The sequence below is a fragment of the Podarcis muralis genome, chromosome 4, assembly GCF_964188315.1.
Source record: "Podarcis muralis chromosome 4, rPodMur119.hap1.1, whole genome shotgun sequence".
NCBI classification, from domain to species: domain Eukaryota; kingdom Metazoa; phylum Chordata; class Lepidosauria; order Squamata; family Lacertidae; genus Podarcis; species Podarcis muralis.
In genome coordinates, this window is record NC_135658.1 from 65422963 (window position 1) to 65447581 (window position 24619).

General features: G+C 43.3%; 2 protein-coding genes across 12 annotated transcripts in view; both read left to right on the forward strand.

Annotated features, from left to right (window-relative positions):
• BCLAF3 (BCLAF1 and THRAP3 family member 3) overlaps nt 1-3851 on the forward strand; it is a 34297-nt gene extending 30446 nt beyond the window's left edge. For all 7 annotated transcript variants that reach the window (XM_028727552.2, XM_077927463.1, XM_028727547.2 and 4 more), the window contains 3 exons: nt 536-631; nt 1696-1845; nt 3440-3851. In XM_028727552.2, the coding sequence (XP_028583385.2) occupies nt 536-631; nt 1696-1845; nt 3440-3454 (261 nt within the window). In that variant the 3' untranslated portion in view covers nt 3455-3851. The remainder of the gene's footprint in view (nt 1-535; nt 632-1695; nt 1846-3439) is intronic.
• A 7280-nt stretch (nt 3852-11131) lies between these two features.
• SH3KBP1 (SH3 domain containing kinase binding protein 1) overlaps nt 11132-24619 on the forward strand; it is a 135731-nt gene continuing 122243 nt past the window's right edge. Inside the window, exon 1 of one of the 5 annotated variants that reach the window (XM_077927467.1) lies at nt 11132-12284. In XM_077927467.1, coding sequence (XP_077783593.1) covers nt 12281-12284 — 4 coding nt within the window. In that variant the 5' untranslated portion in view covers nt 11132-12280. The remainder of the gene's footprint in view (nt 12285-24619) is intronic. The other 4 variants (XM_077927468.1, XM_028727555.2, XM_077927466.1 and 1 more) reach the window with 4 other exon arrangements.

Consider the following 24619-nt stretch of genomic DNA (forward strand, 5'->3'; position numbering starts at 1 on the left):
CATAGTTATTTCACATTTTGGTAGAGTCATGGAGAAGATAATGTAGCTGGAGCTTGAGTATCAAAAAAGGAAAGCTATTTGCAGCTAGGAGTGGGGGTGAGGTGGGCTTGAAGAAGGCCTTTCAAAAGTAATCAGGGAAAATAAGGATAATTCTAGATGCTACATTCACCATGGAGATCATCTGTTCAGAATATCTGCTCAAAGGTGCATTCATAGCACTATTTAATAAACATTGGCCACTCTCTCGGTCCTTTTTTACAAATGCTGCAAGGATTATGTGTCATCTAAGACACATAGAACAAAAAATGCCATGACAAACCCCTCCAAAGAGCATCAGTAAGTCATTTAGGCTGCTTCAGAAACAAAAAATGGTATTATTGTCACTTAACGTAAACCATTAAATCCACAGAGGGGGTTTGTGTGTGCAACTTTACAATACCTGTTTCAGTTATAATTGACAAATTACAGTATAATTCATAAATTTTTGTAAGAGTTTAAGTGTGCAGATGTTTAGTGTAATTTTCTTTTAATGCAGAATCATTATTATACTTCAAAATCACATGGTGATATTGCACATGATCGGTTTGAAGACAATACTGAACATCATGAAACATTTCGAAGACCCTTCAAGGTATGAATTCTAATTTTGCTGAATTCTAATGGAGTAGCAGAATTCATTTCTCTCTCTCCCACACCCCCTTTCCAGGTTGCAGTATCTGTTTAACTACATTTGAAAGATTGCCCTGCAATAGAAAGAGCATCATTGTCTTATGAAAAGCCATTGTTTATGCCAGTTGCAGAAACAATTGCATTATAAACAAAGATGCCGTGTATCTCTTCCTACCTGTTGAAAGCGTCAAGCTGTACATGGATGAATTAGTTTCTACTAATAGTAGGAAAGAAAGTAATTAATTTAATCTAGAACAACTTGTTTCTCTTTTATTGCATTTGGGCACTGTTAATTAAGATAGAGTTATTGTTTCATTTGCAAAATGTTGCTTTTACACTATTTGGCATCCTCTTCATTTGTTATACAAGATGCACAAAATTGTTGATTAGTTCTGAGAAGGTGTTGTGCTGCACATTATCTCTTGGCTACACTGCCTGTTTTCAAAACGTGCTGTGAAAATAGATTGTTTTTGTAAGGCTAAGCTTATTCTCCACCCCCCCACCTCTACCTTCACCCCCGGAAAAGGAAAGAAAAATATGGATTTGAAAGTATGAGATAGATGAGAGAAGAAATCGGCACAGTCGATCCCCTTTTGCTTCATTTAATCATCAGAAGCAGCTTTGATAAAGGAGCAGTGTATTCTCAGTTTTTTGCCTGGATCCAAAAGAAAATATCCAGATTTATTGACATTTGATAAATGGGCATATCCAGTATATGGATGTATCACTGGGCATCTGTTCTACTGTTTGTATTGTGTTGAATTATAAGAGACTTAGAGATGCATTTTATAGAGAATTAATTGCATTTAAAACTCCTAAACTTGGCATGTTTTGAAAGTTTTTTCCACTGTAACATGTGAAGATGGTTTGTGGTGCTGTATTGAGTCTTAAAGGGGAAAAGATCAGTATCTTAAAAAAAAAATACATTATACAGTAATATGTACACTTTAAAATTATTGACTATCAGATTAAAGGGTCAGAATTCTGAAAATTTTTAATATGGCCATTCCTTTTCTTCTCTAACAGCCCCACTTTAGTGATGGTCGGCCCCACTTTAAATCAAACTTAGTACAGAAGGGTTTATACATACAGGCTAAATACCAACGATTACGTTATGCTGGGACAAGGGGATTTACCACTAACAAATTTAGAGGAGGATTTTTGAGGAAAGATAAGGTGAGTGGATTTTTACTTCGATCCCGGAATATGCTGCTTTTATCTTTAAACGTTTTGTATGCAAGTGTTCACACTGTACCTCCTTCTGATTACTGAATGCATTCATTTTGTGACAGTTGTAGTCTGTCCTTTCTCTAAGAAGGTCAGAGTGGCATTTTAGTTTCACTGCACTGTGAGGCAAGTTAACTTGAAAGATGATGATCCCAGGCTCCCTAGTTTGCTTCATGGCAGCTAGCTGCTCACTGCTTAAAGTAGTATGCAGGAATAGAAAGACCTTGTCCTGACCCAGGAAGGCAATTATATTTTTGTTGCAGAATGAGTATTTAAACCTGAGTATCCCATGCCCAATCTGCCACTGGATATAACGTTAAGGGTCTCCTCTTCACTCCAGGAGCAGAGGAAGTCAGCTTCTAATGCACTCCCTGCCACATTACTTTCTCCAATAGGGTCAGGAGGGTCAGCTACCATTAACACAGTTGCGCAGCACAACAACGAAAGGCATCTATCATTTCCTCCCTGTCAGGCTTGAAGCTACATGCTTTAACTAATGAGAACAGTGCAGGCATCTATCCTCTGGGAATCTGTCCCTGAAAAAGGAAGCAAAATAGGCAGCCCGCACTGCCCAACTGATGAATTCAGTGGGACTGGTGGAGCACACATCCTTTTTCTGTTTCCTCCCCTGTTTAACAGCAGGGCGAGATGCAGAAAGAAACCGGGGGGAGGTGGGGAATGGGACGACGAATCTGCATTCAGCTTTTCATTTGCCCATGTGCATAAACACAGTGCAACTAGGGTGACTTGTACTCTCTCTCCTCCCTGAGGCAGATAGCTTCCTTGCCAGAAAATGGTCTGATTTCTCTGTGTCTCTTAGCTATGCTTAGAGAGACAGAGGTAATGTGTGTCCACTTAACCAGAGCACACCTTTCCTCATGGAACAGAACTCAATTCCAGATGAATGAGTCTGTTTCCCTGTTTCCATCCTCACCTCCTTTTCGTTCCCGGAAGTAGAAAGCAGTCTGTCTTGCATGCTCCAGAGCAGAGCAGCTCCTTTCTCGAAGCAGCTTGCGTAGCCATTTTCTCCCTCCCTTACCAGGAGCAAAGAGAATCAATTGAGTATGAGTTTTATTTACTGGGGGGTGGGTGTGGAAACCAGAGCCTATTAACACAGAGAGGTTGCATCAAGGGCCATAGCTTGATGCTAGAGCATCTGGCTTACATACAGAAGGTCCCAGGTCCAAGTATAGGCTGGTAATGTTGCCTGCCTGAAACCCTGGAGAGCAGCTGCCAGCCAGTGGAGACCGTGCTGAGATGGACCAGTGGGCTGACTCTGTTAAAACAAGTTCCTGTGATAAGTGTTGTTTTCTGACAAATGTTTAGATCAGTTGGCATATGGTATGTTCCTCTCATGACATGTGGTGGAGTGGCGGAATTCTCTCAGTCCAAATGCGAGCTCCCCTTCCCCCTTTCCTGTCCCATGGAACTTGGAGCTTCAGAAGCAGCATTCTCTTGAAACACTGGATAAATTAAAATGTGGATTAACTCTTTGTTACAAAAACTTACTTCCGTATAATAACATATATTTCTCCTTAAACAGGGCCTGGAAATCTGAGCTGCAGTACTGAAGGTGATATCTCTGATTATGATGATCGTTGCAAGGGAGCATCCGATTGCATTTGTCAAGAACTGAAATGGGAAAAGCAAAACTAATACTTTAATTTTTCTTGATAAAGATAATTTTATTTTTCATTAGTGGGATGTTGCAGAACTTTTTTACAGTTTTAATAATGGCTTTTCGAATACAGTTTTCAACTGAACGTTGTAGGGTTGCTCCTTTTACTTCCTCTTGCCGGCAAGTCAGAGAAAAAAAAAACCCTGAAGGGAGTCTTTATTTATTGAATATTTCCCCCTCACTCTAAGCATGGTTTTATTACTAGACATTGAGTTGTTATACACAGAAGTTTATATGTTTAAAGTTTATTTGCTTATATAATAAAAATCAAAAAGTGCCTATTGCCATGAGTTTCTTATGATTTCTCTAAGCAGTTACTTTTGAATTGCTAAAGCTCTGCTCACCTGGAGGTTTTCTTAATACTGAGTACAGGAATAGCCAATGTGGTCCCCTCCACAGGTTGTGGGACTCATCTCCCATGAGCCCTAGCCAGCATGTCCAGCAGTAAGGGATGTTAAGAGTTGGAGTCCAACAATATCAGTAGGATACTATGTTTAATAAATTTGGTTACATTCTGTTACGCAAAAATGAAATTTGCCGGAAAACCTCTAGCCAGCTCAAAGCTGTTGAAAAACCAGTAGAAAATGTGGATCACAGAGTGCATGTGGATGACACCCAACATTTTGCAAATGGTCTTTCACTTGTGCAACAGTACTTTTTTTTTTTTTTTTTTTGCACCCTTCCTCCAAATCTATTCTGCAGTATCCCCAACCTTAGATCAGATATGTGGAAGGTAGAGGGACTTTAGTGGGAAGATGGAATAGATTCCACCGGTGGTATCCATTCTGCAGACAGATGAATAATGGTATTTCAAACCTTGTTGCAATGGAGTAAGTTTGTAACTTGGATCACGGAAGCTGCATGATGTATGTATTACTTTTGTAATAGCGAATGGTGTCTCCAGGTTCCCAAAGTGCTACACTGAGTACAACTGTCTAATAATGCTTTCATAGAATTATGAACTGTGGCATGTCACAGCCCTGAAAGCTGCAGGCATCCCCATAAGCTCCAACCCTTCATTCACAGCCTCTTGCTTAAACTCAAACCAAGGCCATTTGAAAAAACGAAGATGTTGGGAAGAAGAAGAGCTGCATGTGGTTACTACATTGCAATTCATGACTAGTGTATTGTGGGGCAATGGATACAAATCAGAATATGAGTAAACAACTGAAACTTGTTGCATCTGAAATAAAAGTAAAAGACAGGAAATCACTGTGAGAACAAACATAATTTCACAGAACAGAAGGTAACATTACTGGGTAATGAGACTTCAATTTCATTATAGTGAGCAGAAAAGATAGGCCCTAGAAGCCAAAAAAAGGCACACCTGTTTTCTTTTTTTAATCAGAAGGATGCAGATGGTGTTATAAGTTTTTAGAATATGACAGTTAAAATTCTGAAGTGTATATCACAGAAGTGCTACTGTACTATATTTCATAGGCTCATGTATTTTCAGGAGCAAATAAAGCACCTGTCTGTTTTCTGTAGCAGATAATCTTTTATTTCAGCTGATTTGTCTGGTAACACTTGTTAATGAAGTAGGAGGCCTCTGAGCTGCTTAATTATTATCTTTTAAAGTTTTTTAGGAGTTGGGGAAATAATAAAATACAAATATTTTCCCCCGCCTCTTTAATTTTTGCAGATGTAAAGTACCGAATGTAAAAAGCGGTAAAAAGGATCTGTACAAATGATTGTTTTTCTGCAGTTGTTGGACAAGATGTACCTGCCAAAATGCTCTCTTCTATACAACGACTGTTAACCATAGAAGAACAAAATTCTGCACTTACACTTCCTGTTCTACCGGATCTGTATGCCAGAGTGTCTTCTCACAGTAACAAAAGGAGGTTGCAGTTAGCCAGATCTAAGCCTTGTAAGTTTCTTCCCTAATTATAATACATTATAGGTTTCTTTCTATCATAACAGAACTGAGTCTATTCATAACAACTGTCACCGGTGCCTTTTTATCACACATGTGGCCTATTTTTGTTGAGTTCCCCTATAACACAATCTTTTTAAAATCTTTCCATTTTAAAATAAGTGAGCTGTGAAGAATCCAGGTCTACATATAACACATTTATCCTCCACAAAATACAATTCTGAATTCTTATGTGCAAAGTTCTGATAATTAATTGAAGCAAGTATGCTACCAACAGATGGGAAAGAGAGAGCTTATTAGGCCTTTAATTTAGATGGTGATGATTAATCCCTAGCTAGCTGTACTATAAACATTTCTTTACTTCAGCATCTCTTAAGGTGTATTTTGATGTCATAAGAATGTAAAAGTGGGATAGTGATGAATTTCATTGCTGATATGTTATTTATGCAGTCCCATGCTGTAAATGATCCATGCTGTGATTTTAACCTTCTTTGAAGGTTTTTTGGATTTCTAGGAATGGCTGTGGCAGCTGTAATAGTATAAATGCAAACTATTTTATTCCCCAAGCCTTTAACAATTAGGCATTTATTGAGTTAATAGTTAAACGGGATCAAGCTTTAAGGCCTTTTTTAAATTTACAAAATCTGCAAAAATGTGATAATATAAATGTATGCACAGTATACCAATGAGAGGGGAACTGTCCCCAGAAGCATGTGATATGCCATTGCTGAAAATAAGAAGCTGGGCTAAAGGGACATTTAGTCTGATCCAACAGATCCATTCTTAGGTTAGGTTCTGGTTCTTGGCATGATGTCAGAAGATGAGATGGTGAAGGCATATGGACCTTCTCACTCCTATCTGTCATTTATAACTAGGAGGGCTCGGCCCCTCTGCTCACCGCCATCTCTCACCACCCCCACCCCATAGTAACACCAAAGACCTCCTTTCCAACCCATGGAACTATTAAACCCCCTTTTCAGTACCCAAACTCTGTTTCTGAGGTGTCCTCTCTTGGGACTGGCACTTTTAAACAATGACAGAGATTTGAGTAAAGCAGGGGAAGCAGATTCTGAGGAGTTGCCTTTTTAAGGAAAACAAGCAAGGATAAATAGAGAGGGGCATAACAGAGAAGCAAGCACCAAGAAATTCGCACAACAGAACCTTTCCCAACTCCCTTCTCACCGTACTCAAATCTTTTTTTAAACTACCACTTTCCACCCCTCAGTGATCACTCTACTGAAGCCTCTGCCATTGTTCACAATCACAATTTTTCCTCCTTTCAGTTTCCTTCCAAGGATGTGGAGCCCTCAAGTATTCCACTGTATGAATGCTTTCTTTACTCAAACACCTGTTGTTTTAAGCCACCACTTTTCACCTGTCAGGGTCCATTCCTCCTCACTCTCATGCCTTGGCCGTTATAACTGGTCTACTCTTTTGCTCCCCTTCCCAATCCTGACTTCATTCAAATCCAGGTTTGTGATGCAACACTACAAATCCTCCACTGGGGACTGTGTGATGACAGCATGATATTTTTATGTATACAGGGAGATGTAAGCTAAGTACCAGTTTGCTTGCTGCTGCTTCTAGTTTGGTTACACCACACTTCTGCAAATGTAAGGTTCTACACTTAGGCAGGAAGAACCAGTGGCACAAATATATGATAGGGGACACCTGGCTTGCCAGTAGTACATGTAGTAGACCACAAGATTAACATGAGTCAACAATGTGATGCAGCAGCAAAAAAGAAAAAGCTATGCTGTTCTAGTCTGCAGCAATGGAATTAAGAGTCCCAATCAAGGGAAGTCATAGTCCCGTTCTGTTTAGTCATTTTGTCGTGTCCGACTCTTCATGACCCCATGGACCAGAGCACGCCAGGCACTCCTGTCTTCCACTGCCTCCCGCAGTTTGGTCAAACTCATGCTGGTAGCTTCGAGAACACTGTCCAACCATCTCATCCTCTATCATCCCCTTTTCCTTGTGCCCTCAATCTTTCCCAACATCTGTCTTTTCCAGGGAGTCTTCTCATGAGGTGGCCAAAGTATTCGAGTCTCAGCTTCATGATCTGTCCTTCCAGTGAGCACTCAGGGCTGATTTCCTTCAGAATGGATAGGTTTGATCTTCTTGCAGTCCATGGGACTTTCAAGAGTCTCCTCTAGCACCATAATTCAACAGCATCAATTCTTCGGCGATCAGCCTTCTTTATGGCCCAGCTCTCACTTCCATACATCACTACTGGTAAAACCATAGGTTTAGCTATACGGACCTTTGTCGGCAAAATGATGTCTCTGCTTTTTAAGATGCTATCTAGGTTTGTCATCGCTTAGAATGGGAATAGCCCTGTTCTATTCTGCCTTAATCAGACCCCCACCTGGAGTACTGTGTTCAATTCTGGGCACTACAATTTAAAGAGGATATTTACAAGCTGGAACGTGTGCAGAGGAGGGTGACCATGATCATCAAAGGTCTGGAAAACAAGCCTTAGGAGGAACAGTTGAGGGAATGGGGTATGTTTACCCATCTTCAACTATCTAAAGGACTGTCACATGGAGGATGGAGCAAGCTTGTTTTCTCCAGCTTCAGAGCCTAGGACCCAAACAAAAGGATTCAAGTTATAAAATACAAGATTCCTACTAAACATCGGTAAGAGCTGTTCAGCATTGGAACAGTTTCTCTCAGAAGGTGGTGAACTCTCCTTCCTTTTAAGCAGAAGGTTTTAGGCAGAGGTTGGATGGCCACCCGTCATGTATGCTTTAGTTGAGATTCCTGCATTGCAGGGCGTTGGACTAGGTGACCCTCGGGATCCCTTTCAACTCTATGATTCTGTGATTCACTTTTCCCCTATAGAAGTGATTAACTATGTATGAGAGAAAGAAAAGAACTTCATTTGGAAATAGTGCTTGATAAGGAAAAACTTGCTTCTTGGACTTAGAAGCAATAGTGATGGGGTAAGCTCTGCCTCCAATAGTATTCCTTAAAGTGTGTAAGAAGTCAATGTGTCCTTTGCTTTGGAAACACATAGTGTGATTTCCTCATGGACATCTTACACCTTGCTTACTGATGTAATTAACACAACCCAACTCCCTTCTCACTGTACAGTGTGCAATGTGTCCTTGTGTCCTCTAGAGGGCCACCTCACACTAAATAAAATGGCTCAGGGTGATCCACACATTCGTTTCCTCTGCTCTTCAGGGTCTTTGCAAATCATGGATCTTCCTCACTTTCTGTTATAATAGACACACCAGTAACAACAGAAAAGATGCACAGGTTGCCAGCTTCTTGCCTTGCTATTAACCAGAAATCAGGACTCTTTGTCACAGCAGCAACAATGAGAACAAAGGTACCTGCTGCTTTTCTTCCCCACCCTTCCACCTTGCACCTTCAGATTAGTTTATAAATTGTAGCCAGACCCATATTGAGGCATGGCCCAGATATAGCCTAGCCCTGGTTAGGAAGATCCCCCCCACCCCACCCCATTATGAGGTGGCAAGGGTTTTGCTGCTTCTGACATTGCTTGCAGCAGCATGGGGACCAGGCTTAACCGCACTATCCCAGCTGACCACATGTGAAAAGCTGGGATTCTGCAGTTGGAGAGCCTAGCCCTTGCACCACTGCAAATGAGCTGGTGCCCTCAGGGACTGGCAGGGTGGGAGGCAGGGAGGCCAACGGCAGATGGAGCCAGAGCCAATGGCAGGCAGAGCCAACTCATTCTGGTTGGTCCCCCCATGCTCCTCACTGTTGAATTTTACAGGGATAAAACAGAAACTATGGTATGTGAGAGGAAGCTGACAGGTAGTGTCACCCCTTGGGCTGGCTGTAAGTAAGAAGGCAGGGAGGTGAGGGCCAGCTGAAAGTCTGAGGTTGGTGGGGCAGTGCCCCATTTGTCCAAACTGACCACTACATCTGACTCAGGGCAGAAGGGAAGCAAGGTAGTTTCCCTTCCTCCCTGGAACCACTGAGGCATTTTAAATGTGTGTGGTTGGTTTTGTCTGCTTTCGGGTTTGGAAAGGGGCAAAAGAAACCAGCTACCTCATCAAACAGTCAGACCCCACCATATATGGAAGCGAATTGTACTCTCTATATTACTTTAAAAATCAATACGATATAATGGGAAAGTGAGGAGAGGGGGTCTGTGTTTTCTGTGTGAGACTTTGTGTGTTTGGGGATGGTGTGTGTATGTGTAGTTGAGTGTAGGATGAGAGGATCTGTGTGTTAAGAGCTGAGGGGTCGCCCCCCGCCCCCCGGGAAGGTCTTTAAAGAGAGAAACTGCATTCAAAGGAGTACTTATATGTGTTGAAGATCAAACGTCCGTCTTCTTGGCACTTGGGTTCCAAGACATGTTACATGTCTTCTAGTGTCACCAGTGTTCTTCTTGTGAAATGGACCTCTCTTAGAGCAGAAAACAATGGGTTGAAATATGTGGCTTGCACATTTGGTATTCAGGGTTCAGACCCAACCTCTGACTTACACTTGTTCATTTTGTGATCTTGGGCAATAATCTCCCATCTAGTCCAGCACCTGGTTTGCAGCAGTAGCCAGCCAAACGCCTTTGAGAAATTAAAAACAGCAAAGCATTTACCCATTCCATCATCAGCATTTGGTATTGAGGCAGAGAGAACGTGTGTTATGGCTCCTCTATATTACTGCTGCCAAATTCCAAATTGTGAGGCTTTTCTTCCAGGGTGTAAATGTCATGGAATGTGACTTTAAGCAACATCACTGTGTGTTCTGAATGCACACATGAAAAATACACAAGTGTTGTAGTGGTGCATGCTATATCCACAAATGAGCATGAACTCCAGGAGAATTTATTGGGCTTCATGGAGATAAAATTTTCTAGATACACTCAACTATAGTGCAATATTTGCATGAAGGAATCAGCAGCTCTAATCTGTTCTCCTACGTTTTCAAGCAGGTATGACTCATTTAAGCAAACGGTGTTTAATCCAGGTCCACGAATCAGAGTCCTGTTTACTCCTACACGCCATAGCATTTTTGGGACTCCGGCAGAGGTCTTTCATATCACCCACTGCCTGGTCCTTTTCCAGGAGTTGAGAAGTGCATCTAGATCCAGATTAATGTCATAATTCAGATCAGGAGGTATTTTATTAATAAGTAAACACACATCTATGTACAACACCCATCAACTGAACTCAGCCTTGTCTAACTGACAAAGCTGAAAGGTTGGCTCTTACAGGATTCTATTCATTCAAGATGCCGTCACATATTATTGTCAAGGGCTGAACCTTCTGCACGCAGAACATGTGTTCTACAACTGAGCTATGGTCCTTTAAAATACTCGGCTCTTCTTGCCATTTAAATTTTGAATAAATCTTAAGAATGTTGCCCCTCCTCCATTTAAATCTGCTTTTCTTGTCTCCTCCTCATGGCGGCCTTGAAAACAGGATGTCACAGACCCGTTCCTGCCATGCACATGGCCTAAGAATAATCGTCGCACTGTAGGCACGGGCATTTTAAAAAGGACTCCGCAGTCCCCCTTGCTTCCCCCGCCGGCACTCATCTGCTCCGGCGTGCCGTGTGGCTGTGCGAGCGCTGCTTTGGCTTTGGAACCGAGTCCTTTTGCCAGGAAACCCAATTCTGCCCTGGTTGGCAGGATCCCGCCCCCAGGCGCCTGCAAGGGCGCCGCTTACACCGCGCGAGGCGGTTTTTTGTGGGTGTGGCGGGACATGCGGTCAGTGTTGTGGGAGAAGTGGCCGGCGCCTGAAAAGCACCCGCGTCTCCGTGAACGAGGCAGTTCTACTCCCGGGACTTCGGCACTGCACTGGGCTTCTCCCCGCGCCGGACAGCCTGCTCCAAGGGCGCCTCCCCAACCCCATTTCCACCCTGCAGGCGCGCAAAGAGCCGCGCTCCGCAAGGGAGGTTTCTGCCGGGCGCGTGGGTCGCCACGCATTGCATACAGGGGGCTCCACAACAAGCGCCTCCCTCTTTCCTACGACGACGATGATTATTGCTACTACTATCCTTGTATGATTGTTGGAAGGGAGATTAGGCCCCACGAAACTCGCCCTGTGGCCCTGCTTGCCGCCCCCCCCCCCCAGTCAGCGGGCGACGCGTGTCCGGTTTTCTCCAGGCAGCTGCCGCCGCTGCTCGTCCGAAGGCGGTGCGCCGCGGCGCGTTCTCGCGACACTTTCCCTTCTCGCTAGCGGTTATCTCGACGTTGTGGTGAAACCGGCGCCAGCCCGCTAAACGAAGCGAGCCCGTTTTGCAGTAGCGCTTGCCGCCGCCGCCTCGGTTGTCCTGGGAAAGGGCGACGTCGCCACCGCCGCCGCCACCCCTCAGCCTCCCCATTCCCTTCCCGAGAACCGCCACCGCCTCCCCCTCCGCTCTCGTTCCCGCCCTGGCGCGCGCGGGCGCGCGCAACCACATCCACACGCGCACACTCGGCTCTCTCTCTCTCGCAGCCCCAGGTAGAATTCGGCTGCCTTCGCCCGCTCCTCTCCGCGCATCCCTCAGATTTGCAGGTGGCGTGTCAGGTGTTTCGCTTCGTGGTTCTCTTCTTCGCCGCCCCACCCCTTCCTCTTTTTTGACGCCAGGAAAAGCCTTTTTATTTTATTTTTTTCTCGCTTGCGGGGGAAGCTTTTCCGAGCAGGAAATAAGATGCAGCGCCTCTGTTCTTCTTGCAACGGGCACTGACTAGCCGAGAGGAAGCCACGAAGAAGAAGCAGCAGCTACAACGGGCGGAGGAGGAGGAGGAGGAGAGGAGGGCAGCTTCCCGTCATCTGCACCGCCGCCTGGCTCGTCTCCTCTCCCTGCCAGACCTGCAGCCACCTCAAAACTTTCAGCCTGTCTGGCGGAGCCCCAACGCGACATCAATGGGTGAGTGTGGACGACACCGGCTGGGCTGGGAGTGCGCGGGAGTGCTCGTGCCTGCGCCTATCCCTCCCCTCCCGCCTCCTTCTCTCTCTCTCTCTTGGCCAAAGGAGACTTGCTGCGTGGCTCATTGTAGAGACCAACCTTGCACGAGCCCCTCGACGTCGCTAGCAGGCCGAGGCAGCCAGGCGCTGCCCTCTGAACCAAGTCTGCAGGGAAAGCCTCTCATTGCATTGCATTATATTTTGAATAACAGCAATACTAGCAGCCACGCATCGTCAGCTAGATCGGCGAACCGCGAGGGCGTCCCCCCCCTCCAATGTTTCTTTTCTGGGTGTGTGCGCGTTTCGGTGCAGGGGAGCATCCTGCCTTCTTCTCTTCCTAGACCTTTAACTCTTCGCTTGCCCCTCCCTCCCTCCCTCGGTGTTGACTCTCTTCACGTCGCGCATGTGGCGAGATGTAACCGGAACCGTGTGAATGAAAGAAGGCCACAAATAAAACAAAAACCCGAACCAAAACAAAAACCTCACGACGGCACCTTGCCACGCGCGGGCAAAATATGTGTGTTTGTTAAAGAACACACACACACACACACACACACACACACACACACACACACACACACCCTTCGCTCTCCTGTGGTGCCGCCCTGTGCACGACCCTGCGTGGCCAGTTGTAATTTGAGAGACTGGAGAAGGGCGCCTGGGGGCCCGAGACGGATGAAGTGGAGATAAGATAAAGAGGAGTGGGAGGAGAGCCTGTTTCCACTTCTTCTGCCTCTGTATTTTGTGTGTGTGTGTGTGTGAGAGAGAGAGAGAGGGGGGGGGGAGGCCGATGCAAAAATCAGCCCTCGCTGCCTGACAGGAAATCGGAGGGGCGTGCTGTGCCTTTGACATTTTTTCGAGGGAGGGGAAGAGAGTCTCTCTCTTTCTCCAGCCCCCTTGCCCCTCCCCGCACCGCCCGAAATGCCTGGTTGGCAGCTTTGCACAGCATCACTCCTCCCTTCCCTTGGAGACGCCTCATAGACCATGATGAGCAACCCGAGGCTCTGCTGTGTAGCCCCGCTGGCTTACCTGTGTGCAGCTCTCTACGCTAGACTCTAGGGGCAGCTCTCAGACCTGGAGGTGTGGCCGGCTTTTGGAAGAGGCTGCGGCTGGCGAGCCTCATCGATCCTGGCAGCCATCCATCAAGGAAAGGGCAGTCTAGGGTTACCAGATGTTGCTTGCCGCAGCACCACCAAGGAGGGATGGATATTAATACGGTCGGTCCATTGAGCATCAGTGCTCTGGAATGTCCTCCCTCCACTCCCTTGCTCTTATTTTGTTTTTTAAAAAAACTTCTAATTGGCAAGCCAAAGGGAATGCCTGATGTTAGAACATGGCTTTTCAGGAAAGAGAGCAGCAACAAACAAAAATTAAAACCTTGAGCGTAGTAGGGAGTTCATCATGGAGATAGAAAAGCCCAATAGGTTTGCGAGGAATCTCTTGTGTCGCATGTCAGCAAGAGTTAGGGAATGAATCATCCATTTATATCGCTGTCAGGGGCTCTGGAGAGGCAGAAGAGGCAGTCGTGCCAGGCACTAGCAATCTGAAGGGCAAGCGGCCTGTTTCTGCCTGAAGAAGGGGCTACATTCACGCTTCCACCATGTGTTTGTCATAAATACAATGTGCTCTCTGTTGCAAGCATTCACGCTTTTGGAAAGTGGGGTGTTGAGCTGTTCTGCAATAGCGACCCTATAGTGTCACATAGTTTTTTTAGAACATAAAAAACCCCACTTGTTGTATGCAATATATGTTTAGAAGGCAGCAGGCTGGAAGGAATAAAATGAGAGGAGTTTGGGCATTTTACAGTCAGTACATGAATATGGAAGGGTTTTTGGGTGAGGGGGAGTCATTCCTTGTTGATGACTGAGCAAGCTTTTGAGCTGGCCAACTATTTAAGTAGGGATTTGCAGCGGTAGTTCCTGTGTGGGTCACATGATTTGCACCAGTTTTTCACTGCTGAGCTTCAGTTACTGCTGTAATATAATGAAGTTCATTCAGTATGTTGGTATTGCATTCAGATGCACTGATCTGAGTTCAAATGCTATATTTAATTCACCATTCAATGCTTCTGATGTTCCAGTATTCAAGGGTAGAAGGATTGTGCTGGTCACCCTGACATTAAACTTTAATATACAACTTGGTGTGTGCATGTATTTTGCTCATTCATCCATATCTTGATTCAATTCTGCTACCCGTCAAGTTTAAATTGAGAAGGATCTTGCAATATTTTGCTTCAGTATATTGATATTTTAGGGGAACTTAGTTTCTCAGACATTTTTTTTTGTACATTTCTTTCTGTATGTAGATTCTGATACAGATGTTCAGAGACTTAACCAAAAAAGAAACATTTTCTTTAGAGCTGGTGTTGCCAAATCTGTTACTGGGGATAGGGATGTGATTGTCACCTGCAACATTTTAGAATAAGCTTCAGATCTTGATCCTGAGTTTGTTTCTACCTCATTATGGTTCTTGAGAAATTAATGGTTTGCTCTGTACACATTTTGGAATTGATAGTGTCTTTTTGTAGTGATTGTTGGAGGGTATTGATAAATTTATTTATTACAATATTGCTTAATTACTATAGCCTCTTAAGCCAAACATCTGATGTGGCTGTCGGCTATTGTTTCTGGGGTGCCTGCACCAATTGGAAGCTGTGCCTTGGTTTTCAAACATTTCGGAAGTTGAATGGACTTCTGGAATGGATTACATTCGAGAACCAAAGTACCACTGTACTGTAATAAGAAATGCCTTGGCTACTGTGTCTGCACCAGTTTTATTTCATGGCAGTTGGGTCTGAAGGTGCTTTAAGTTGCATATGCATCCTCTTATGTGTCCTGTCACTATTTGTTTTACATTTTCATTTTTTTGAAGTGCGAACATTACCTGAAATGCAATGATTTGGAGCAGATCCAAAATAGGTTTATGCGACTGAAAAGACTCCTCCTATTCACAGATGGAACCAAGATCCAGTGGATCTGCAGGAAGAGGAGGAAAAGGCAGTTTTCACAAATTCCTCCTGCAGAACTCCATGCCGCCTCTCATGCTGCGGTGGAGGGTGTCTAAACTTTCTGAAGAATATTTGGGGACACATGGTGCAAAGTAGTTGGTAAAAGTCAGCCCCCTCCTTCTGCTGATGGGAGGCCAAGGGATGCTGCTGCCAGGGGATACCTAACTAGGATCCAAGCCATTATCCCAAATATTTGTGTGAGCTAACGGGGTCCTTCATCCTGTCTTATAGGCCCTCATGCACTCCTATTAATATGGATGATCTTCATACTGTTTGGAGGGATGCAATGTACTGTGTGTCCACATTACATGACACAATTTGCTTTGTCTGTAGCAGGCAGTACTGCAGTTTGCCTCCCTATCACAGTAACCTTTGCTCCCTACCACAGTAACATAACACCACCTGCTTCCCAAACATGTGCTCTCCCACTGAGCTATGGGCCTTAACTGGATTGATTTTTAGCTTGCTAAAACACCTAAACACCTGTCATTTAAGACTCTCCCCCCTGTCACAAAAAGGGATGAAGAAATGTTGCTGGGCTCCAACTCCCATCAACCTTAGCCAGCATGGTCAGTGGTCAAGGATGATGGAAATTGTAGTCCAGGAACATCTTAGAGGGCAACAAGTTCCCATCCCTGTTTTAAAGGGAAAGGTTTTCAAATTGTAGTGATTTGAATTTATCCTATTAATTCACAGTCATTGTGAGTTACAGAATATATAATCTATTATAGTAAAGAGAAGGTTTAAATTGTTCCTTAAAATTTGAATTCCTTTGTTAATGGTAAATACAACCATAACCATTTATCCAGTTGCAAAGTATGTGGACTAGTAAATATTTTGATGGAGAACCTAGGAGGGAGGCATGTCTTGAAGCAAACTGAAAATAATACAGAACATGAAGCAGATTGACAGACTGCATAATAGAAAATACAAAGTTGAGACACATAAAACAAAATAGATACAAATTATTCAAACGTTTGTGTTGTTTCTTAACACATAGGTATATTGGGTATTGGACACCATTGATCTATGCTCAAATTTGAGAAACCTGTAACATACCGAGAAACCCAATTTTTTATCATGCACATAGCATGTCGGTTTGTGTGTATATATTACATAATTTTTTTTTCCTTCTAAAACTAAATTTACATTACAGAACCAATTTCCCACTGTTGCATAAACCCTCATCTCTGGTTTGTGTCTAGTGTGCAGTCTGGTGTGCTGTTATTGCTTTGCTACTGGATAGGAGCATTTAACACTTGGATAACTCGACAGTGCTGATTTTTGTCCATTAGGGAATCACTCAGTGGAGAAAATAATTTACCCTCAAGGCTCTGAGATATATTAAACTACCATCTTGTGGTTAAAAACCTTACAAAGATTTTTTTTTTAAAGAGTTTGCTTTAATACCAACATGGTTTTCTTAAAATTGCAGGGTAGGAAGGAACCAAATGATAGTTGTGTTTGAAGTAACTGATGCAAGTCAGACAAGCCCCTACATATTCACAATCCAGTTCGCAGTGTACCCCAGTGGGGGAGTTGATATAAACTACATAATGTCACTGCTTTGAAAATAGATCCAGATAATACAACCATGAGAATCAAGCTGTATTATCTAGGGATGACCCAAACAATAAGAGCAACAACCCAGGGTCTCTCGATATCCCTCCTGACAATTCAGCAAAGGTCTTCCGCAGAGCCTGAAAATACCAACTGAATGCAAATCTCGGCAGTCTCTTGCTTTTAGTTGTGACATATCACTGGTTTCCATGCTAGGTTCTCTTGAGCACCCACATTATTTTGAGTAGCTTAAGACCCCCTTTTCCTGCTGCAAGTGTGTCTCTGTGGGTCAGAATGTCAGAAATAGTGCTGGGAGTATATTGCACTAGAGTGCCATAAAATACCAGTGATAATTTCCATTTGCCTTTGTGGCCTAATACCCAAAACTATTACATGTGTTTAAGATTAAAATGGTTCATTTTTTCCCATTTTCTGGGCCATTTTGTCGACTTTAATACCAGTATTCTGTATGTTCTTTATGATTGCTTGTAAGCTAGCTTGGCGTAGAAGTTGCTTTGTAAGCAAAGTTATGTGTTTCCAAAGAATGAAGCTTTTTTTGGTGAAAGCCATGAAATGTTGGGACTGAAAAGCTGTTTGAGGCTGCTGTATAATAGTGTTGTGTGACTGAGTCAATTTCCAAGCAAAATAAACACATGAAGCCAGCAATAATTATTTGGGAACCCCAGTTTGGTCTCTTCCTGAAACTGAGCCACAAAACCCCTGCACATTGGTTGTATTAATGAAATCTGTAATTCCTGACCATCCGCAGGACTGATGTTTGCAGAGCTGCTCCTTTTCTAGTCTTTGATCCATTCACACAACCTAATTTGCATGTTGAAATATAGGTGAAGTTAAACTTTTCATGATTCACTTTATGAGTGAAGGTTGAGTGGCAGAGCAGCCAAACTACTTTCCTCTCATTCATTCATCCATTTCTGTTTTTAGTGTGTGTCTACCTTCTTCACAGAGTTGAAAAGTTCTGAAAGTCCACCTTGCCTGGCCACCACCTGCACTGTGCCAGCTTTTCTACTTGTCTGTTTCCCAGGGATAAACCCATTAATTCTTCCTGCCATGGTATGTTATAAGCAGGGAGCAGGCATGCTATGGAAAGGTATTGTGAACATCTCCTCCAAGTTTGTGACTGCTCCTGGGAAAACTCGCATGCTTGAAATCTAATCAAAGTACACCTGTTTCCAGAATGCCCCACCTAGCTCTGAAACTAAACACACAAGGGGCATTGTGACGTCACATGCCAATCTCAAAATGTCCTTTCTGAACAGGCTGTGTTTAGTTTCAGCTAGTTGAGATGTGAAAATTCAGAGCTTTCCAAAATCACTGCTGCTTACAGGTCAGTTTGCTCAAAATGGCTTAAACAAATGAGGCAAGCCATGTACTTCAAGGTGGAGGTAGAAAGCTATTTGTCTCTTCTGTGGTTTATTGCGTGTTAACGTTGATTCTATAACTGCGTAAAAGAGAGATTTTTCAACTTGGCTCTTGGTTCTGTCATTTGCATTTCTGAAATCTCCTGGGCATAATGTTTTCCCTCTCCACACTTCCTTGTCAGGTCCTATGATTTTCCTTACTTTGAGTGATTGCTTATATTTGCTAGCAATCGCTTAGGCACAGGCAGTAAAATCCTAGAAACAAAGAGGCTCCAGAGATCTCTGTGCACCAGCTTGTGAACCCTCTTATACATCTTGCACATATAAACACCATATAACCACTTTTAGATAGCTAGCACACAAGGCCAGAAGAACTGGTAGTACAATGCAACAAGTAGGCAGCTCATTTGGGAGGAGACAAGTATGACAAACATGTCCCCGGGACAAGAGTTCAAGGCCCACTAGTGAGGCAATTTTCATCTGAGGAGGAAGATCCTCTTCTCAGGGAATGAAAGGGAAGAACTAGATTAAGCCATCAGGGAAACTGCACTTTTACAGAAGCAAATGCTGGTAGCCAATAGAAAAGGCTCAGTCTTGAGAATGTTTGCAGTGTCTGAGCCAATCGCCTGGTTCTCACATGATTGAAGATGCCTTTTGTATCACACAGCCTCTGCCACTCCATCACTCACATCCACATCACAATCAGACTTCTTACCTTTGAAGGATCTCAAGTGGCTAGAGAGTGATGCTGCATTTGTATTACTGCAGATGCCACATAATACCCATTTTGCTATCATTTAGCGTGGCAGCACCAGCACTTTGGAACTCCCTGCCTATTGAAATCAAGTAAGCACATTCACTGCACGGGCAACAACTGATTGATGGATAAATACGCATGGCACCAAACCTAGAAGTGACCTGAAAACGACTTTCATGACCTGCCTTTCCACTCTTGGAGTTTCCTGTGTGGAAGATGCTGCCACCTGCTACTGAGGAAGAACTCATTGGTCAATGCAACTTAGCCAATACTCAGTGTGTCTGTATTATCTAGTGAAAAGAGAGAGATTGCTGCAGCCATATTTGGAAGCACAGGTTCTCTCTTCCCTTGCATTCCTGTGTGTGATGCTTTGCCCTTGCATCCATAGTTGGCAGAGTAAAGTTCAAGATCCTGTTGGGTTTTGTGTCTGGATTCATGAGGCACAGTCTGTGAAGCCAAAGACAAGTGTTAGCAACTGCCCCCCCCCCCATGTGTTCTGAGGCCCAAGGAATTTGTGCCAGCAGAGAGAGCGAGAAAGAGAACCCCGTGCTATGTGCGTTAATGTCTGAGCAATGGACACATGTAGCACTGTGTGTAGGATGGAAGGAAGTGAGGGGTTGGGTGACATGTGTTTTGGCTCTCTAACAGAATTCAGTGGAAGTATTTCTAAATAACACCACACAGGAGCAAAGGAAGTTGCCTCAGAACACAGAGTATTTGTCCATCTTTGCATATCTAAAAGTTCCCATGCTGAACCCAGTGAAGTAAACTAGGTAGCAGATTATGATTGAGGCCACTGCCTGAAGACTCAGGAATGTGGTTGCAACCAGTTAGTAGACTGCACTGGGTTTGATTTCCATTCCATAAATCTTTCCCAGACTATCTATTCTGACTCATTGCAGTAGGTTTCCTGGGTCTCAGACAGACGTCTGCCATTCATCACCTGCTACCTGATCCTTTTAACGATAGTTGCCGACCAGACATAGAATTGTAGAATTGGAAATAACACTGTGGATCATCTAGTAGTCCAGCCTGCTGCAAAGCAGGAATATGCATATGTGGATTGAACCTTGGTATTATCAGCACCATGCTCTGACCAACTGAGCAAGACACATGCTCTCCCACTGAGCTGTGATCCCTCCCCTGTCATGATCCCACTGTTGTTCATTTTTGGCCTGTCTGCTAGAGTTGCTCTGGACTATGCCAGGGAAATAGACTAGGATTAGTCCGGTTTATTTTGTGTTCTGTTTTGACCTTCTGCCTGCTCTTCCTTCTACCTTTTATTTCTAATAGAATTCCTTAATATGATTGCTAAGTGTGTGCCAACCTCAGGATTCTAGAATCACCATGTATCTAAACACTTGGAATTCATGGTAGTGTTGCAAGAGATCAGCACATTCTTCTGAGATCCAGGAGAGACTAGGGGAGTACAGACTGGAAAATGCAGGGTGCATTGGTCTCAGAGTCCCTGGGTTTTAGGAAGTTAGCGGAGCCAGGGAAATGAGCATGCTGCTTTTATCTTGCAGTAGGATAAGACACTGTCATGGACTGGTTTGATGCTGAGGAATGATGGGAGGAACCAGCTGGGAAACCACCAAGAGAAGAAGGCCCAGAGCCCGGATAGTGATGGTGGGACAACAATGAGAAGAGGGAAGAGGAGGTGTCTTAAGTTGAAGGGGTAACAGGGCTCAGTGAGTTGGAAGAGTCTGTGGCAGATAGAAGTTCAGAATCAGAGGCAGAAGCTAAGGCAGGCTAGTGAGAGGAGGGAAGTCAAGAGGTAGAGATGAGTTAGGCTGGTGAAGTCACAGGTGTCTCCCCCTCCTGCTATGACAAGCTTCCCTCCCCCTGACTCCGAGAAGCAGGAGAAGCATGAAACGGGTGGAGCAAAGACAGGCATAGTCTTGGATTGCTTGGAAAAAGCTTGAAGAGGAGGAGACATAGATAGCTGTTGGGAGGCAGGAACCTTTAGTCTGATTTCATTGATTAAGACTATGACCTGCTATGGTCATTAGACCTGAAACTCAGCCAAGTCTGTGAAAATAATGTTTTTGCTAATAAAGAGTTAAATTCAACCGTGAACTGTGTGATATCTACTCAACACTGAGTAAACTCATTGAAATCAGTGGTTTTAAGTAATTTGCCCATTGACTGTACTCTTGAGTATGACTAATGTTTGGTATTGCCGTATGTGAATTCCTATAGTTGATCTTCTATGTTCTTCTTTCTCCCTGTGGTCCAAGGAATTCACAGCATCAGCTAAAATATTTGAAGCATGTTGTAGTTTTGGTCATCTGTATTACACAGTGTCAGCTTTTGTGGAATCTGCTTCATTCTTGAATGTCTGCTAAAAAATCAGGGATCTGTGGCCATTGTAATGAATGTGTGTCTAGCAGGGTGTCCTGTGGATTCTAAAGTGGTCAGTAGTCTTTCTCTAGCAACCGACTAATTCTATGGCTATTTGCTCATATTTATTAACAGACCAATTCTCAGAAATATGCCCTATTGTGTTCAACAGGGCCACTTCCAGATGTTTTTAGGACAGAGCCCCACCCCCCACTCCGTTTTCAGTGCCCTTTGATTGGAAGAGAAAGTGGTGGCTGTCAGGTATGGTGTGTTTTCCACCCATTTGATCTGAGGACAAAATTTGAGAGCCCCAATCTTACTAAGATTAAAGATGGAAAAATGTAAAGCATGCCCATTTATTTTGGTGTTATTGCACTCAACTAGCAGGGTTGTAAGATTTCATTAGTAGATTCATCAACTAAAGATTTGATAGCAAATTAATTTGATAGCCAATTAATCAGCGGGGATGAACATTAAGAGCAAGACTACCTTCCTTCTTTCCAGCCTCCTTGCTGAACTTGGTGGGAAAAACTGAAAGATACTTGGATTTTCAAACTGAAACTGCTATGGCTTTCTTACAATAAAGCCCACTGACAACAAGCTTCTGTGCTAAAAAGAATGCAGTTGCGTGTTCTAAATCAGCATCTTCAGCAATCTTGAAAGAATGGAATTTGAACTTCTTACCATTATATAGAGAAGTGTGTGGGTTTGACTCCGTCATTTGCCTGATTCACTGTTCACATTAAGCCAAACTATGGCTCAGTGTGGGAAAGCAGATCAACAGTTGCTTCTTTCCTTCCTGGCCATTTTGCTGTTGCACGGTGCTGAGCTCAACCGTGGTTTGAATTAGAGTGTCATCTAAGCCTGAGCTTTTGATTTATCTCTCCCAGACAAACCATGAGCAGTAAACCATAGCACAAACCTTAGTTACAGGTCATAGTTAGTCTAGAGAGAACTATGCATGAGCCCAAGTTTGGACAATGAAGTAAGCCAAACTATGACTTGGCTTATCATGGAAATGGGAAACTCCCCACCAGAGTAGAATCATATATCAAATAGATGGAAAGCTCTTCAATCTGAGCAGGCTGAAAGCAAAGAGTAAGGTTACCATAACTTCCGTCATAGAGCTTCAGTATGCTGATGACAACGTAGTGTGTGCACGCTCAGAGGATGGCCTCCAAACCATCCTAAATATCTTTGCAGAAGCTTATGAAAAGCTTGGCCTATATCACTCAACATCCAAAAAACCAAAGTGCTGCACCAACAAGTATAAAATAAGCCCTCTGCAGCGCCACAAATCCAACTCAGTGGTGTAACATTGGAAAATGTTGATCACTTCTCCTACCTAAGCAGTTATTTTCCCATAAGGGCCAACATTGATGCCGAAATCCAGCATCGCCTGAGCTCTGCAAGTGCGGCTTTCTTCCTATTGAAATGCAGAGTGTTTGAGGACCAGGACAATCTCAGGGAAACATAAATGCTTGTTTACAAAGCTATTGTACTACCAACCTTACTATATGCTTGTGAAACATGGACCACTTATAAACGCCATCTCCAACTCATTGAAAGATTCCATCAATGGTGTCTCTGAAAATTTTTACACGTCACTTAGGAAGACAGGCAAACTAATATCAGTGTACTGGAAGAAGCAAAGATCACCAGTGTTGAAGCAACGATTCTTCAACATCAACTTCGTTGGACTGGTCATGCTGTGTGGATGCCTGATGATTGTCTTCCAAAGCAACTACTCTGTTCCAAACTTAAAAATGGAAAGCGTAATGTGGGTGGTCAACAAAAGAGGTTTAAAGACTGTCTCAAGGCAAATCTAAAAAAAATGCAGTATAAACACTGACAACGGGGAAACACTGGCCTGCGAGCGCTCCAGTTGGAGAACAGCCTTTACCAAAGGTGTCATGGGCTTTGAAGACACTCGAACTCAGGACACAAGGGAGAAACGTGCTAGGAGGAAGGCACGCTTGGCAAATCCACACCGTGATCAACTCCCACCTGGGAGCCAACATCCCCACTGTGGAAGGACGTGTGGATCCAGAATTGGCCTCCACAGTCACTTATGGACTCATTGTTAAAACCGTGTTTATGGAAGACGATCTTACTCGGCTACAAGTGATTGCCAAATAAGAAGAAGATTTAAAGAGGAAACTGAAAGTATTGCTTCCCTACTTGGACAAAGATCTATTCTACAGCTTTATTCTACAGCTGTACTCATTTTTCTTCCCTTATGGCTTGCTTAGTAGTGTAGGATTTCAGATTGTGGATTATTGAGTGCAAAATGCCCCCCCTTGCTTTTTATGGTTTGTATATGCCTGCACTTTTATTTGGAGTTCCTTTAAAATAGGAGGCTAAAGTAGGAATATATTAGAAAATTATTATAATTGAATCAGTGACACCTGACACAGATCTGAATAACTCTTATTTTTGGTATTTATGGAGCACCTGAAATATACTATTCTGAAATCAAATTTGTTAAAAGCATTTCATCTTTTTTCAAAGCAGCAGATCTCTTCTGTTGTGTGTACACATCCCTTCCTCTTCCTTTCCCCTCCAGTATGTAAAGTTATTTTGGTAAATTATTCCTATTTCTCTTATGTACTTGTTCTCATACAATTTTAATTGTCATTTTATGTAATAGCTTAGAGGACAATCCACAAAGCATTTCTCATGCCTAAATCAGCATTACTTTTAGTATGCCTTGTAATGGTGGATTATTTTCTTAGAGTGTAATCCTATACATGTCTACTCTGAAGTAAATCCCATTGAGTTCAGTGGGATTTACACCCAGTTAAGTGTTCATAGGATTTCAGCCTCAGTAACTGTATTTGCATAACAATTTAGGTATAAAATAAAAATGCTTTAGAAAAATGGCCTGTTAAAATAGCCAGCCATAGTTTGAGGCTTTTGACAATTTTAAGCTGTTCTAATTAGCAATGAGGGTGGTGAAAAGCTTCTTTGGAATGGTAGGTTAATTTTAAAGACGTGCAACACTGCATCTTGCTAAATTATCTATGACAGAGCTTTAAAAGCCTGTATAGCCTTTTAAAAAGAGGTAATGGATGGGATACAGATTTTTCTAATCATGGAGAAGGCTAACATAAGGAGTGAAATATGTAATGTTTCAAAACAATTCCTGTTGTTAATTACTGTCTTTTCAGGCAAATTCCAGGAAATTTGTTGTGAAAGAGCGAGGGGAAAAGGGGGCACGGGTCTTTCCCTAATTCCATATTTATTCC